Source organism: Pholis gunnellus (assembly GCF_910591455.1).
Source record: "Pholis gunnellus genome assembly, chromosome: 3".
NCBI lineage: Eukaryota > Metazoa > Chordata > Actinopteri > Perciformes > Pholidae > Pholis > Pholis gunnellus.
The window spans coordinates 21,636,852-21,654,174 of record NC_136529.1 but is presented as its reverse complement, the minus strand read 5'-3'; the positions used below and the strand labels follow the sequence as shown (position 1 = coordinate 21,654,174).

General features: G+C 43.1%; 1 protein-coding gene across 2 annotated transcripts; it reads right to left on the bottom strand.

The window, feature by feature from the left end:
* Window positions 1–188: 188 nt before the first annotated feature.
* sfmbt1 (Scm like with four mbt domains 1) lies at window positions 189–16,707 on the bottom strand. Of its 2 annotated transcripts, none has more exons than XM_079183528.1 (21): window positions 16,616–16,707; window positions 12,548–12,605; window positions 12,329–12,423; window positions 11,580–11,823; window positions 10,835–10,923; window positions 9,792–10,044; window positions 8,781–8,878; window positions 8,516–8,617; window positions 8,053–8,212; window positions 7,758–7,840; window positions 6,832–6,958; window positions 6,123–6,236; window positions 5,909–5,951; window positions 5,736–5,803; window positions 5,475–5,617; window positions 4,654–4,763; window positions 4,070–4,245; window positions 3,235–3,413; window positions 2,846–3,067; window positions 2,249–2,377; window positions 189–2,075 (listed from the first exon to the last, which is right to left on the bottom strand). In XM_079183528.1, the coding sequence occupies exons 2-21, from the start codon at window positions 12,570–12,572 to the stop codon at window positions 1,935–1,937; spliced, it is 2,601 nt and encodes an 866-aa protein (XP_079039654.1). In that variant the 5' UTR covers window positions 12,573–12,605; window positions 16,616–16,707; the 3' UTR covers window positions 189–1,934. The 2 variants fall into 2 exon arrangements, with proteins under 2 accessions (XP_079039654.1, XP_079039655.1); XM_079183529.1 differs by having other exon boundaries at window positions 5,475–5,614.
* Between the last annotated feature and the right edge of the window lie 616 nt (window positions 16,708–17,323).

Below are 17,323 nucleotides of genomic sequence, written 5' to 3'. Positions count from 1 at the left end.
AAAAGTTATGTCACATTTTCCCCTGATGCCTGTCTGTTAATAGTTGTGTGTGTGTGTGTATATATATATATATTTGTGTGCAACATAACGGTCCTTAAATCTTGTTTTAGTGTGTATTTTACTTCCTACATGTGTGCTGCAAATGTTTGTTTGCCAATAAACACCGAGTCTGCTACAATTCATTGTTCACAGTTTTAATTGCAGTCTTTTTTTTTTAAATAGCAGTTATAATTTTCAAATATGAATAAAAAGTTGTTCCACAAGCAAGTTAGTAAACAAAGACACTACAAACTTTGTTTTTGTCACTCACAAAAAAATGAAGCACGTTACAGTAAATCACACTACAACTGGTAAAAAGAGGAACATTTACAGAAGCAGTTTGAGAATATTGTCTTTCTTTAAAACTGCACATGTATCATTAAGGTAATTCTTAAAAATGAAATGGTTCAAATAATCAACTGTTGCCTGATTAGTTTTAACAATACACCCCATATGAGAAAGTGCAGGTGTATTCTGTGCAAATATACTGTAGCCTATATTTAAGGGATTTACACATTGCTTATGCAGAAAGTTAATTGCTCCATAGTTTTTTTTTCTTTCTTTCTAATCACCCTGTTGCACTAAAAGATTTGACTATATACACTATATACAAACATGCACTGTCATATTTGCATACTACCAGTACATGGTTTTGCTTGTGCTTGCATTGGAGTCCTTACAATGTAAACTGCTCTTACATACTGTAGAAGCTAGAACAATAAAGCAATTTGATCTCTTGAGATGAAGGCCCCCTTTATATCCGTTGTTGACCAGAGTGTATCTTAACTCAGTTGGATAACATTTACAAATGTTAGTACAGTATACATGCCTGGTGTTCATACTAAAATCAAATTCATTTCCTGGCAATGGGACACTAAGACTGTTTTTCCAAAACTACTACGTATATATCTAGTAGAATATTACCTCTGGCTTTCAAGAAACTTGAAAACTGTATTCTAGGCAACTTGTAGTTCTTTCAGTGTGTAAACAGTTATTTTTGTGATTGCTTAATTAATGGGCCAAACTATCTATAGAATAGATAAAAGGATACACGCAAGTCTCATTTTAAAACTAGAAAGCATAAAGCCAAAGCAGCAAGATACAGCTTGGAGCTTTTTGAGTTTAATTGATTCTGTAAAAAACAACGTTTGTTTTTAAGTGTTTCAATAAAAGTAGGCTGTCATACACTGCGTTTAGCCTCATCCACACCAGAAATGTTAAGCATATTTTCCACGAAATTAGACTTCAGTGTGAAAAACACCAGATTACGAGGCAAGACCACCTCATTTCTGACTGGAGCAGACATTAGCAAGTGTTGACAAGCAGACACCAAATATTTTAGGCCTTAGTATGACAAGTAAAAGCTGTGATTCAGTGGTATCCACTTTCAGGGACAGCAGGGCAGGCTGGAAATCACGAATGGCAATGGACAGAGAAAGTTGTAGCACTGGCACTCATTCATCCGCATAAATAAAAGAGGAGAATCGGAGACACTCTGAAGACACAATAAATTAAGAAGCCTTCATTAGGACAGAGCTAAAAACTTGGAACTAATTTCTTGATGGGTTTTTTTTTGTAAAACGTGCTGAAGTCAATAAAGGCTTTTAGATTTATTTATGATATCAAAGTGTCTCTTCTGTCTTTCAGTCCACCCCTGTGTCTTTCCTAATGACCTTTTTGACCTTTTGTAGCTCTTCTTCTTTGTTCTGTTTTCAATGATCACAAGATGTTGCTTCGTTCACCTCACGTCCGTGCTTTTATGACACAATGTGGTATATTTCAGGATTCTTAAGGATGTCCAGTGTTGGAAAAGTAAGAATTGGAAAATACAGTGTTTTCCACGGAATTAACACACAGAACAGTATGTAGTCACGTCCATGTTCATTCCCCGTCCGCTACGTTGCAAACTGCTGATAAAAAGCCAGCTTGACCCTCTCAATGTGGTGGCACAGCTTGATGGCTGGTCCCAGCTTCAGGTCCATACACTCCTGCACTGTTGGGAGGTTCAGCAGCAGCAGTGCCTGTCCGTCAATCTCCTATGAAAACATTAATTCACATCAGATGCAGTTTCTTGAATTAGTTTTGACTGGTGAAGTGGTATTTTGTATTTGTGACCATGGACACAATACAAGTGCGTGATGCCCTTATTGCAGTCGCATGGAGTGAGCTCTCATCCTGAGCGGCCATTAAGTCTGTGAGTATTTCTTACCTGATCCAAGAAAATCCGCGCAAGAGGTGCACAGTCAGTGGTCCTGATGAAGCGAACCACATCAGCGACGCTCCACTCCAGGGGGCTGGTGTCCAAACACAACTTCTGAGGAGGCTCGATCTTTGAAGTCTGCAAACGCACAAACAGGGTGAGTCAGACAGAGATCTCCCAGCTGAAGTGGAGAGGCTCACATCTTATGCTGATGAGAAGGGTATCAAACCTGAACATTTCATAAAAGAAACACTGGCTGTTTCAGTTTCACTGATTTCCTCAATTCCTCATCAGCTGTTTAGAGCAAGTTCTGGTCACAGTGAAAACATAATTTAAAATGTTTTTGAAATGGCTTAGTCGGGCAGAAGAAAGGCAGTTGTATTTAATGGGAGGGGCAAAAGAGATGGCATTGTGCATAAAATCTTTAATTTTGTACTTTAGGGAATTTTTATTTTACGCCTAGTGATACACATTAGAGTTTTCATTAAAGACACATTGTCTGGAAAGTAAACTTTGATATAAAAATACCAGAATATTAACATTTTCAAAGTATTTCCACATTTATTGATAGCTAGTCACTTCAAAAGTGTTGGTGACTTTCGTTACCTTTGGTGAAGGAGGTCGGTTCTCATCATCAGAGAATGAGGGCGAGCGGGGTTTCCGTCTTCGGCGTGTGGGCCTGGGTGTCGCTGGAGGGGAGGGGGACGGCGTGGTGGGCTGAGACTTCCCAAACGACTGTTCAGAATCCTCCTGGAGATCGTCCTGCAGCTCAGAGCCAGAGTCACTCAGGGAGTCATCTTCATCCAGATCTTCTTCCTCTCCGCTGCCCTGTGAGCCAAAGACAAGGACAACAAACAAAAGTCGTTTAGGACAGATTCAAGTGAAGTGTGAGGAAGAATCAAAGTTAACAGTGTTGGTTTAACAGTGATACAACTTATGCTTCCTTTAAAAAAAATGCTTAATGAAGGAAATATGAGTGTGCGAGTGTGTGTTACCTGTGGAGACCCGGCAGGTGTGTTGTCCACTGAGGCTGAGGAGCGTCTCTTCTTGTGTACAAAGAGCTGCTTCCTCCTCTTCCTCCTCCTGCCTCTTCGCTTCACTCCACCCTCCAGGTTGGAGTGGCCCCCGGGTGGACGGCCAACGCGTTTACTCTTCTTTTTTCCATAGTAATATGCTTGCGACAAGACAAAAGGCTTATTGTGAAATGACGCATTTCGCATGTCTGTAAGATTCTAATACGTCATTTAGACAGATGGATATTAATCGATCAAACTGACGTTATATAGGATGTAAAAGCGTGTCAGTGGAGGATATATGCTGTCTGGAGCAAAATGAAAACCTAAGTGTCTGTTGCTGTCAAATTGCATCACTTTCTTAACCCCAACACTGCAGTGCAGCATCGAGTAAAAATACCAACAAATCTGTGGCTTTGTGCCGTCAAAAAATAGTTCAGCAGAAGACAAAAGAGGCGAATTCTAACACATATTTTCAGCAAACCATACATTCACTGCCTATTATTGCAAATCACAAATTCCATCCCTCTGCTCGGCAGACTTTCTCTATTCATTAAGAGTGCAGTTCTGTACTCGTTGATCATTTCTATTCATAAGGTTTCTGAAAAAAGAGAAATTAATGAGCTGTGTGTTGAATTTGAAGACGTTTGAATAACGTTGTGAACTCAGGTCACAGCTGACAAGCATGTATAGAGATTTCAAAGCCATTATAATCACGGCAATTAGAGGTTAGGTTCATTGTCTGCCACCACAGATCATCTAATTAATCATTTGAAGTCTCGACAATCAGCAGCCTGTAGTTCTGTAAATCACCTACTGTATTTGGTCTTGGTGAGGACAGAGCAGTTCTCCGAGCAGTGCTCCAGAACCATGCGAGGTCCAAACAGGTTCGGGCAGCACTCTAGCTTGATGCAGGTTTTCCTGCAGAAGTCCGCCACACGGTCTACAGTGCGGACGATTTCCACAGTGGCCCGGTAACTCTTTCCCTTGTACCTGATATAAAAAAGCAAGGTTGAACAATGAATAATTAGTGAAAACCCTTTCGGATTTCCACAGAATATTAGCTTAAAAAGGTATATTTTCAAAAACAAAAAGTAAAACGTATTGGACTCGTCCCACTCTCTAAACCTCCAATTATGTTCATGTTTGATCTAAAAAGGTTGCACGGGCTCTCTTAAAAGTAACTCAGAGGCTGTCGTCGGCTAAATCACTGCTTTAATGAAGTGTCTTGTGCTGGGTTCTGCTGTGAAGATATTTATTTCCACTTGTGAATTCAAGTACATGTTTAATCCAGTAGCACATGTCCTCTAAAAGGCCAGCTGTGAACACTACAACTATTCCTGCAGGTTCTTTACAGAGTGGAGTATTTTGAGCTACGGATTAAACGGTGCTTCCCCTCACTTGGCTTTGAGCGTTTCTCCGTGGCCTTGCCAGCGACTCTCCTGGTCCAGCTGCAGCTCCCTCAGCACACGGCTGGGCTTGTATGCAGAGTTTATCAGCTGAGACAAAACCTGGATACAGGACATGGAGAGAATTACAACAGGTTACAGGTTATCTGCAGGTCCGAGGGTTGTCTTTTAATCTTTAATCAGTGCTATGTGTAGTGTTTTAAAATCACAACTGACTTTGACTGACACAGTATAACATGCGTAAAGAAACAATAAATGGGAATAAGTAGCAAGAGATGGCTGACACTGGCCAACACACACACATGTGAAAAAGGGGCGGACTGGCTCTTATTTATTTTCTCCAACATGATTTCATTTGAGTATTTAAAACAAATAAACAAAGGAATCACAACTAGTTGAACAATTATAAGACTAAGTCTACAGCCATGCTAGGAGCTCTGTCTTTGTCACACACGTGCTATAAAAACATGCTGATGTTCAGTAGATGTAATGTTTTATCATGTTCACCATCTTAGTTTAGCGTGTTAGCATGCTAACATGAACACAAAGGACAGCTGAGGCTGATGGGAACGACATTAGTTTTGTACGACATAAACCAAAGAATTGGACAAATTATAAATTGCCTTGATGCTATATGGAAAGTTAAGGATCCTTCGAAGCAATTAACGCATCCTCTGGGAACCATGAAGGGCCAAAACTTTGTGACAATCCATTCAATAGTGGCAGGCCCATGAAGAGACCGACAGACCGGCAGAAACCCGGCGCTTGCGTAGCGTTATTCATACAGTCAGCAGCTGGACTAGCCACACTCACCTCTTTGAGCACGAGGACACAGTTTCCGGGACCAATGAACTGAGGAAGCTCTGCAATGCGTCCCTTGTTAAGGTAAGGCCCAGAGAAACAGCGGTGGTTGAAGTAGATCTTGGGGCAGCAGTATTTCCTGTTGCCCTGTCCTGCTGGTGGACACAAAATGAGATACAGATTCTGGAACAACCACAGACTAGACAGAGAGTCAGTAGACGGGACACATCGCTGTTTGGAATCCTTAAATGGGACCTGCGACATAGCACGCACCTGTCTCTGACTGGTTGGACATCTGCTGCTTGACAGTCTCAGGTGACGATGACTTCGGTGGAATTCGGCTGTAAAGTGATGAAAAATTCAAGTCAGGTGTGGAAAGGCAACAGGACACGAACCATTCAAATCAATAAACCAGTCAACACCCCCACCCTTCCTCTTATACTCACTGTTTCTCAGGCTGCACCACAGCAATCTTCCTCTCTTTTTCAACTGGGAAAACAAGGACAGACTAATGTGTTCCCAGTCACACTATTACATTATGCCAATTAGTCAGGATAAGAAAAAAAACTGTATTGTGTTTGTTGCAGCATTAGTAACAGTCTCGTAACGGCAGATGTGTGAAGATCATTAGAGTCCACGATGATGAGTCATGTTGTATACCTGAGGGTTTGATTGGGTAGATGAGTGGATAGCCGTTTGTCTCACACCAGCTGACGGGGAAGATGTCGAAGGAGTCCACATGAACTATCAGTTCTGGCATGGGCTGCTTCAGTCCTGCACAAACAGACACACACAGCTATTAGACAAGAGCAGCAGTTCAGATAACTCAGACCACACCCTTCACCTGGCATTATTACCAAATTCAGCTGGAGCAACTGGAATGACGATACAAACGATCATATTAAGACGGCCAGATAGCAATATCCAATAGCACGGCTATGGTGCATGCATAAGCGCGTACATCTGCACAAGCATGAACATGCGGTACACTTAAGGGTCCACGTTCAGGGGTTTGAAAATATGGTCACCCTATCCTCCATACTGCATCTGTAAAGACTTTAAGGTGCTTGAAATAGCAGAAAATGTTGATGTTCTCTGAAGTGTGCAACACTAGTTAATGCATAATCTCAGAAGAAGTCATCTAGTGTGCGAACTCGTGTGAAATACTGTCACCTATGTCTCGCAAATTCTAGCGTTAAAAATAAAAATGTAGCTACTCAACTATGGGAGCCAGGAAATTCGGATTACATCTCCATACATTACATGTAAAGCATTAACCTGTGCTGTGGGACTGCACAGAAATTACACATGCACAGTTTCTACTTCCATCCACCTAAAATAAACACATTCTTTAAGTCCTGCTTTTCACCTTCCAGGCTGAGCCAAAGGTACTGCCCTTTGACCCTGGTGACAGTGGCCACGTGAATGTTCTCAGGTGACAGCAGGTTGATAGCCTCCAGTTTCATGGCCTCTTTGAAGCTGTGCTCACACTGCTCCTGGTAGGTAAACAGAGAGGGAAAACACTGGGTGTGAGAGGGTTATGCTAGGCTATTATGCCTTCTTTCAAATGGGTTAAATCTCATCTCCAACATCCTGTCATATTCTGACTGTATGGGATACAGTTTAATTGTTTCAATTGCTGCAAACAGTACTGACAATATGCTCACTTGTCTGCTTCAGAGTCATTGATCTGAGCAATGTTAAACCTCTGTCCCCAAACAGGATCTTTTCAGCGCGAAGCCCACACATGTGACAAGCAGTTTACACAAGTGGGCATGAGATACAGTAGGTATCACACTTTATAGGCTGCTACGGTGTAATGCTTTCAGAGGAATGCGGTCAATTTCAGTCTCTCATTTTTAAAACCACATACAAACTGAACCTGTAAATATTGCATTTTGTTTAAATTCAAATACTACAGTAGTTTCCTACAGTAGCCTGAGTTACTGCTTGGATATTACAACCCACGTAATAAGAAGGAGGCTTTATCTCCGACAGCTTGTTAATAGTGATAAACATTGTATTCATTCATAGCACAGATGTCATGCAGCTTTCATGCAACAGCAGTATAATAACAGCAGCCTACAATTTCACATTTAATTGTCATTTTGGCAATGACGAATGTAGAGGACTCCGCTGGGAGCCAATTTTAGCTCATCTCACATTAACCCTTTCACTGAACAACAAGTGTTACAAATCAGCATCTGGTGGAAGGTTTGTACACGAGTCTCTCTACACTGAAGCCCGACCAGTGTAAACTCTGTGTAAAAGCCTTTAAAACGGAGGTTGACTTACAGTCGGGAAGCAATGTTGAGGAGCTGCCTCGGCTTCGCACTGTTTCAGGTAATCTGCCCAGTCAAAGTCCGCACCCTGGTATCCTGCACAGGATAAAAGAAAGAAAGAATGGAGAGAGAGAGAGAGAGAGAGAGAGAGAAGCAGATAATGGAAACAAATAAAGACAGGGAGAGAGAGAGAGATGGGGAAAGAAAGCAAGAGAGATCTAATCACTGCCATTCCTTACTTTCTGATATCACTGATAACCGATTAAGTCAGCGGTTATAAAAAAGGGACAACGTTTGTCAAAGCAGACCTGGTGGAGGGCTGAGTGTTAGTCCATTTTTTAGGCTCCACTGAGCAGGGAAGATCCCTGGACTGTCTCTGTGACACAGAAAGGACCTCCCGGCACCCTCTGACTCCTCAATACCACACAGGTCGTCCATCTTCACAAGGAAGTTCTGCTCATCGAACACCTGAAGTGGAGAGGAGGTCATTTTAGGAAACTTTACGACACTCTTTCTTGACAGCTGTCAAGTTTTTAAACACCTGTGTCCTTTCACAGAGTCACACTAAAGACCGTGTCAAGCTCAATTATATAGCAATGTTCAAAAAGACGTAGTTTCAGCCTGGGGGGGGGGGGGTCATTTGCATTTTAGCGAGTAAAGACAGTGTGGTAATGAAGTCGGGAAGCATAAACAACTAAGGCCAATAAGCAGCAAAGAAAGAGATAAACATTGCAGCATTGGAGAGACAGATTTGATAGGAAAGTCTGTTACCTTGGTGACAGTGGCAGGTCTGATGGAAATAGGAGCCGCGGGGTCGACAGCCTCCAGTTTCATTCCTTCTTTGAAACAATGAGCAGCGATGGCCGGCTGATCCTGAGACAAACAACACACACGTCATTTTCAAAAGCTCAGCTCTCAGCTTCAGCATCCAGTTTAGTGGAGATCGTCACGACTCTTTGCTTAATGCACACTTGTCAAATCTTAAGGGACGTGTTCGGGGGCCGGTGGGAACGAATGAGAGCATGGTTGGCAGTACCTTACTGAACTCTGCAGTCAGAGCTTCATCCTGAGGCAGGTCACTGATCCTCTGTCTCACCTCCTCCCACTCTGCCTCGGTCCGCAGGGCCAACAGGTCTGAAACAAACAAATACACACAAATCAGAGAGAATGGTAAAACATACATCTGATTGAATTTCACACGGCACACTTTTCGTTATGTAAATAACTGAACCTGTATGCGTTGCTTGTTCCCGGACCTTAAATTAGGTCGCTCATAATTAATAAAACAAGCAAACACCCGGCATGAGGTCCCAGACGGCCTTATAAACAAGATGGTGAGCAAAATAAATAAGGCTGAACTTCGGTTGTTACCCTTAATTACATATAAGAAATACATTATGTCTCCTCTATTCTTTTATGAAACAATAAAATACAAGTAATGCAAAAGGCTATGATTACTTCTACCACTATAAGATGTTCCAAATCCGTTAAATGCACCACTACTGCTCACTACATTAACTACATTTTGCAAAAGCAAGGCATCCAGGAGTAGTAAAAGCCTGGCATTAAATATCAACAAAGCTGAGCTGTAGTGGAACCAGAAGGTAGATCAGCTGTGTCAGGAGAGCGATATAGCCTCCGGGGCTTCTCACATCTTGCATATTAACAAACTTTATTCACTTGAAGAGCATCATGGCCCTGAAAACAATAATCTATTTAATCCTGCATGGAAAATCAATTTCAAGGCGTACTGATACCATCACACTTTGAATATTGGTTCAGAGTATTGGAAAACGCTGATATATGTCACAAAATAGGTAGTAATTACACATTCATTCTGATGTAGCGATTCTATACAAATGAAACAGTGTCATAGGTAATCACAGGATTATACTATAATTAGACATCCAGTGTTTGATTTCTTAATGCGTCCTTCCGTCATTACTCATGCCCGCTTTGGCAGTAAACATCAAGATCAAGACATTTGTTTTTCCCTTTCTTCCTTTTGTTTCTAAATATAAATCCGACCCGTGTCAGTGGCACTGACCTGAAGGAGGCCTGAGGGTGCAGCCGTGCTCTTTGGCCCAGCCGGGTGGGTGGAGGCGTGGGTGGAGGTAAAAGAGCCAGAGGGTTGCGGGCGTGTCTGGGAGGCCCTCGGTGCCTAGCAGGCGCAGCTTCAGCCTCCCTCCGACGTTCTCCTCCACCTCAGCAGCCCAGACGAGCCCCAGATCGACACCGTCCTGGAGCTCCACGTAGCAGCCCGCAGACAGGAGCTCCACTGGGTCTCGACCACGCTGGGACTGTGGAGGGGGGTGGGGGGTGGGGAGGGGAGGTACATGAGAAGCTGATAGCACACACATGTACGCAAACACAAATGAACACACGCCTAGGCAAGGTGAGGAATTTGCTCTTGGAGAGAATGCACTGCATGACTAAGTGGCAGAACTGAAGCACAGTCACTGAAAGCTAACTAATGGCTCTAAAGAATGTCACAGGCTGTTCCGACAGCAAGTTTGCTTTCAGCAGCACAACCGTGGTGCTGTAAACAAAAGCTCGCGGCCTTGTGATTTTTGTAGCTTTGGGACTTCACTCAGGGCACGCACGCAAGACTTCAAAATTGCTACAAAATCATATTTAGTTCAAGATCAACTTTATTTAAAAGGACATATTAAGTGTGAAGGTTTTGCTCTGTGTTTATATCACATCAAAATGGGCACAAACATACCTTGGATTTTTAAATCTACGCTACAAAAGTCTCAAATAACAGTAAAACAAAACATAGCAGTTGAACAGTCACAGTTCTGATCACCTGAGAGTATAAACAAGTCAACTTGGTGTTTTTCTAATGTCAGATGTATTTACAAGTGATATTAAAACAGTAAAGGGGAAAGTCTGAATATATTATGACAACCAGTTCTATTTACTGCATTATGCGTTTTTAAAGTCGTCCGATTAATTAAATCAGCACCGACAAAGGAGAATTCTTGTCATTCTTGGCAATGACAAACTTGAGACAGAGACAAAAGACAACGCCCCGCACGTGGTGTGTGAGGAGTTCCTGAGCACAGCTGCTGTGTTCCTCTGTCTTACCAATTCCAGCAGGTTGGCAGGAGCGCTGCACTCCTCGCCCAGTGCCTTTTCCAGCAGAGCCTCCCAGTCCTGGTGCTTCTCACGCACACCTGGGTGGACCATACACATACAGCGTTCAGTTCATTAAGCAAACAAGGCGGTGGGCTCAGGATCACACATACACACACATATACACTCCTGTGCTCTCTTAGTCATCAGCTATAAAATAAGAATAAATACTGGAATTGATTAAAAATGATTAGATCCTTACATCTATTAGGACTTTTTCATCCCAATCTGTACGGGCAAAGTATTACAGTTGCTCTGCTATTTTGCTACATAATATTTCTTCAACAAGTTAACATCAGTGCTAATTAGGTCGTATTAACTGAAGATGAACAGAAGAAAAACAGTGAAAATGCTTCAGCGCCATTTCCCAGAGAAAGCTATTTATCATGAAACCAGAACATTAGAGAGACAAAACAACGGTGGTAATACTTTATGAGAGACAGAAATAAGCATTATTTCCTAGTTGAGTTCCACCGTAAAATAGAATTTTTGTATAAACAGTACAAAAAACTGCTCGTCTGTCCCCGAAGCACTCACAGAAAAACAAAGAAAAAAGAAAAACATCTTAAAGTGGTAGTGCTGAAGTTACACTAGAGATGTATAAACATCTGCAAGTTATCATCAGAACTAACTGTGAGAGAATTCCACTTCACTTTCATGTCACATCTCTCATAACTAACACCAGCAGAGGCCTCACCCTCGGGGGCCCTGACTGTCTTCCCATGCTGGCGGCTCCAGCCCAGCGGGTGGAGGTCCGCCGTCATTAAGTCACACCAGAAGTCGGCACGCCGGTCTTCCTCGTATCCCTCGTAGCGTAGCAGCAGCAGCTGGCCACATGTGGTGATGATGTTGGCCACCCAGTAAGGACGATCGGCCTCCGAGCGCACACACACCTCCAGCTTCATGCCTGGAGTCAGCCCTGTCTGCAGGTCCTGGTCCACCTGAGACCAGGACAGAAGAACAGAGATACGTGGAGTCATTAACCTGTATTGGCACAATCTCAGTTAGACAGCAGTTATTTGTATTTTCTGCAGCTGGTTACATAAAAACAACGTACAAAAGTGGACAAAGAATATAAAAGAAGAGAAGGGACGGCTTCTATTTTATTGTGCCATTGGATTTTATTCCTATTAAACCTACCTGCCAGCACACAGCTGAGTATCAGGTGTTAAAATCAGTATTTATAGAAGCTTTGTTACTACTGGTGATAACACAGTGACTTCTGTGTTCATGCTGTTGATTGCTTTATGACTTCGACAGACGTTTCTAGGGGCTTTACCAGCTGACACCTTTCACAAATTTGAGTCAGACTTTCAGATTTAAAACATAGTGTTTTACTTGCGGTTTCTTCAGAACTTTGCACAGATGTTTAGTAATTGATAATGAATAACTGGCACAAGCTTATCCTGTGATGCGTGTTAAGCTGTGGGAGTTGTCAGCACCCACATGTTTGAAGGCGTGATGGGGTACGGACGCGGCTCCAGTCTCCTCCAGGTAGTCATCCCAGTTAAAGTCAGATGCATCCTGAGCAGAGTCTCTGTCTGGAAAACACACACACACACACACACACACACACACACACACAACACATTTTATCTTTTCCAACCTGCTTTCCAACATTTGATCTTACTCATTTCACGCAGCTGTTCACAGAGTACGTCTTACCAGACTCCAGCAACTCCTGACTCATGCTGGTGCCCCCTCAAGGCCGAGACTAGGAGCTCTGAGGAGGAACAGAGGAGAAGGATTATTATCCAGCGAGTAAATGAACGAGCACCGGTCCAAAACTCCCGGCGGCCAAGAGAAGAAAACGTAGTCTGCAGCACAATGCGCCGTGACTTAATCAAACCACACTCACGCAGATCTCCACGTCAGTAAATAGTCCGTGAACTCGCTACTGTTTTCAATGAGATTAATGAGACAGGTTATACCGTTTTGCTTGTAACAGCCCGCTCAGCAGTTCACAAGCCAAACTGTATCAGCAAAAAGTTACACAAACGAGCTGGAAACAGAGATTGAGACGTACTAGAGCGGGCTACTGCATTTACAACGACAAGACACATCTATCGGCACGCAGTGTGTCAGCCAAACAGCTATGGATACAAAAAATATTATTAATACCAGCAACCACGACACACACAAGGTCATGAAAGACAAAATTCAACCGCCTTAATTTAAAAAAAAAAACAGTTTCAAAGCCAAAATGAAATGAATTATCATTTGTATTTTTCCAGCTCTAAAATCAAGGCCTAGGAGACCTTGATTTTAGAGCTGGTTAAGTTACTACATCAATATGCAAGTGCTTCTATCTGGTCCTGGACTCATCAATACAAAACAGGAGAGCGGTGGTGATGAATAAAATCACAAATTATATGCCGCACATTTGCCTTTCATTGCGGCGGCCCAGGCTAACACCTAAGCAGCACACCAGATGGTAGGCTACGTGATGGCAGGGAAATATATTAAAAACTATGCTAATCTCATCTAACTCCACCTCTTCTTGTGAAACTCATTTGGGCTCGTCTTGTAATCGTACACCTCTTTTTCCTGCCCCGATGTGAAGATCCCAAACAGGGCCTTGACGTGAATGTGGACACACGCATCAAGCTTTGACACATCGAACTGACGGAGGGCATTGTGCAAAGCAGATGAAATAAGTCAATACAACAAGAGCGACGGCATGAATGAGACAGAAGGGAGCGCTGGGCGTGACGAAGGTGGAGAGAGCGGTGTATGGGACAGCCGAGGATAGCCGCTCTGTCACCGCAGCTCCATTCAGCCGGCCTGTCAGGCCCGTCTTTGTCATGTCTGACGTCTCTATTAAAACCAGGGCCGCCATCAGAAACCATGCCCCCCCCACTCCCTCCACCCCTCCCGTCGACCGGACTGCCACCGCGACCCCCGTGCTCCACCGGGATCAGCGCCACCTTTCACCCGCGACCCTGCCCCAGACTCCCTCTGTCTTTCTCTCCCCCCCTCCCTCTGACACACACACACAGACACACACACACCAGAGGGCCTTATTGTCCCCGGGGGTCACACTCCTGACATAGGAGTGGGAGAAAAAAGAAGAGCGGAGTAGAAATACAGGCCTAAAGTTAAGAAGCAGTATTCTAACATCTGATACTGAGCTTGCATACTAATAAGAGCATTTATGAGTTGATGGCGGTATTTTAAACTGATTCTGTTTGGTGCTTCGGATGGGTCTACCTCCTGGGGCCTTTCCTCTACAATCACTTTTGTGGCTTTTCTTTGTGTGTGTGAACTGAATCCTTAATTCTTAAAAAAAATAAATAAAATGAAACAGTGTCTGCATACACTCTCTGAGAAGTACATCGATTAAAACTACCGTTTCAAATTTCCACAGACGAGCTTTCGGTATTTGCTCTGCCGAAGCTGTGGGTTTCTGCAGCATTTAACTTCGCAGAGCAGCAGAGGCCTCAGCGTGTACTTGCAGACAGGAAGAAAGGCAACTTCCCCCGTTTCATTATACAGCAAGTGGTCCGTGTGGACGACAGCTAGCAGCAGTCTGTCTGAATCTTTCTGCACCACCCGAGACTGACTGAACCTGAAAGATAAAGGGCCAAAAGTGCACACACCCACGCAAACACACACGTACAAACAAGCGCACACACACACACACACACACACAACCGAGAGCCACACTACATCCTCTTTACAAGCACTCGCTGAATCATATTCTCATCTGCACTTAGCATGCAATGCCAATGAGCCTTCCTGAACCTCGGAGGTCCCCGGGTGGGAAATGCAAACTAACAAAATACACATTCACACACAGTGGACGGCTTCTACTGGAAATAAAATCAAAGTCAACTTTCAATAAAAATCAAATTAGCTGTTGAAACATTTCCCCCAAACACGATTTAATGGCCTCTGCTGATTACCAGTATGACATAAGAAGCAATGTGGCAGAACATTAGTATGTCCTCCGGTTTGATCCTCCAACATTAACTAAACCTATTTTCAGAAGAGCACTTTTTTTGTTTTTCTAATTATTATTTGCATTGGTTTCATACCATGGTGTATGTGAGGCTTAAAAGTTCATTTCAAGCAAAGTACAAAAACAACGTTTTCTTACCCGTAGTACTATCAAGCCATGCAGTTAGTTTTGGTTTCGTGGTGGAAGGTGTTGGGGAAACTTCTGCTTTCACCCTTATGAAACGGAATGGATCGCAATTTTGTTGGTTGAGCTCAAAGCAAAAGTTGCAGTAAAAACAGAAACGCCTCTTTCTAAATAATAAACACTGTGGACAGTTTTCATAGGAACTATTTATGTGGTATAAAGTAGTTCTAATGAAAACTCTTTACAGTGAAGCATGATCTTGTTTCACAGCAATGTTGTGAGCCCCACAAATACTGTATTGGACTGGTGGCAGAAATCTCATTGACCGACGTCTCATGACTTGACACCATAAGACCAAAAACATCTGTCTGAAGACAGGTCAATAGCACCAAGTGAGAAAATATGTTTGTTTGTTTTTTGTAATGTAGATGAAATTACCCTTTAAAAAAGGACTGGGAAATAAAGTGGAGACATGTTTACACTCCATGGCAGCCCAAATAATAATATATATTGTGCATTTTTATATTTTTACTCTGTTATTTTTATTGTATATATTCTGCATTTTTATATTTTTACTCTGTTATTTCTATTGTATATATTGTGCATTTTCATTCTTATATTTGCATTTTTATACTGTGTTTTCTTTATTGCTTTACCTGTACCATAAATGCTGCTGTAGCGAAACATTTTTATTAATAAAGTATATCTATATCTATATCTATCTAACTGCTATAACTGCAGACCAAAATAATCCACCTTTCCAGCACACAGCACGCATAAATAACGAGACGGTTTTCATTCAGTTGCAAATGCAATCACGCTGCTCGTTTCCATTGCATAGCGGCACGTCAGCCGGGGCAGCGCTGCCAGCGGATCACTCAAGTTGCACAATAGGGGAAGTTAAGCGGCCAGAAGAGGAAAAACAATAAAAAAAATTAAAAAAATAGGTTGCAATAACGACCAAAACGACAACCTTCAGAGCAGCCTTCCTGTCCACCCGCTGTTGAAAGCACGCCGGAGCTAAAGGCATTTATAAACAAATGAGTTTATTTAGGTGAGAGCTGCACACAAACACTAATCGGCTGAGGCCGTGCGACCGTCATTATGTAAGGCTTTCCACATAATAAATACACTGACACACAAGCGCAAAATCACTGGAGGAGACCCGCACAGTCTGAACTGAAACTAGCGTAAGATTGCACCGCTTGTACAGACTAACCGCCGCATTGATGGGCCACTAACGCAGAGAGAGAGAGAGGGAGAGAGAGAGAGAGACTACAGCGCCGACGGTCTAACTTTCACAATGAGGAGAACATCACATACCGATTCGAGGGATTTATTAAATTGCTGTCTAATAAATAAACACGCGGTCGTGAATGCACAGCGGCCGTGTGGGACTCATTTGACACATGGTACAACAACAAAAAAATCGCCCGTGTGTCCGAGTCAAGTTACTGAACGTCACACAGCTCGAGCAATAAGAGCAGGCTGACGAGCAATAAGGGCGCTTACACTCGACCGAGCCCGACTCATCTTTTTGAGAGACGGGAAAAAAGACGAATGCGCAGACATAATGCGAAACACCGCGAGGGATGTGTGACTGACAACACAGAGTACGTGAATAATTAGTCGCAAAATTCGCCCCTTACCGCTAAGTAGTTTTTCCAAGTCGGTTTTTTAGATGCCGTTCCTCTCTCGCCTGCTCGCTCGCTTCGCTCGCAGCAACGTTTGAGAGCTAACGCGAATGAAAACCGAGAGCTCCCGGTGAGGCTTTTCAAAATAAGATGGCTTACGCGAGCGGAAGTCGCAGGTCGTCGTCAGAGCAACGGCGGCCCTTTTTGTGTCGAGGGTTATAAATCGCGACACTTCCGGTGTCGCTCCGGCAGCGTGCCGCTAGCTTGACGCAGTTCTCGTTCACGACCTCGTTCCCAATATGGCACAAATGGCCACTGCGCATGTTCTGCCGCCTATATGCCTCTGAGCCCGGCTACATCACAACGACTTCCATCTTCACACACACACACACACACACATACACACACACACACACACACACACACACACACACACAATAAAATACCACTCAGTCAAGAATCAAGACCAAAAATCTAGAAAACCTCACAAAAGAAAAGAACAGAATAAAGCAGAATGATTTTCATTTGCTTTCTTTCTGACAAAGACACGAGGGTCAACGTCTGCTCGTTAAATGGGGTTTATTTTTTGTATCCCCAGCGGAATCAACACTTAGTTAATGGTTGAGCTGGAATTAATTGCACATATAATCGACCCACTTTCGATAGGAGGAGTGCTTTTTGCCACGAAAAAGCAGTTTGTTCTTGAATAAAGTATGCCTGTGT

Excerpts from the sequence above, each read along its gene's own strand:
- sfmbt1 (XM_079183528.1), bottom strand. The coding sequence starts at position 12,572 with ATGAGTCAGGAGTTGCTGGAGTCTG. Across the intron at positions 7,841-8,052 it reads AACACTCAGCCCTCCACCAG|GATACCAGGGTGCGGACTTT; the intron begins GTCTGCTTTGAC and ends TATCCTGTGCAG. Across the intron at positions 5,952-6,122 it reads CTACCCAATCAAACCCTCAG|TTGAAAAAGAGAGGAAGATT; the intron begins GTATACAACATG and ends TTGTTTTCCCAG.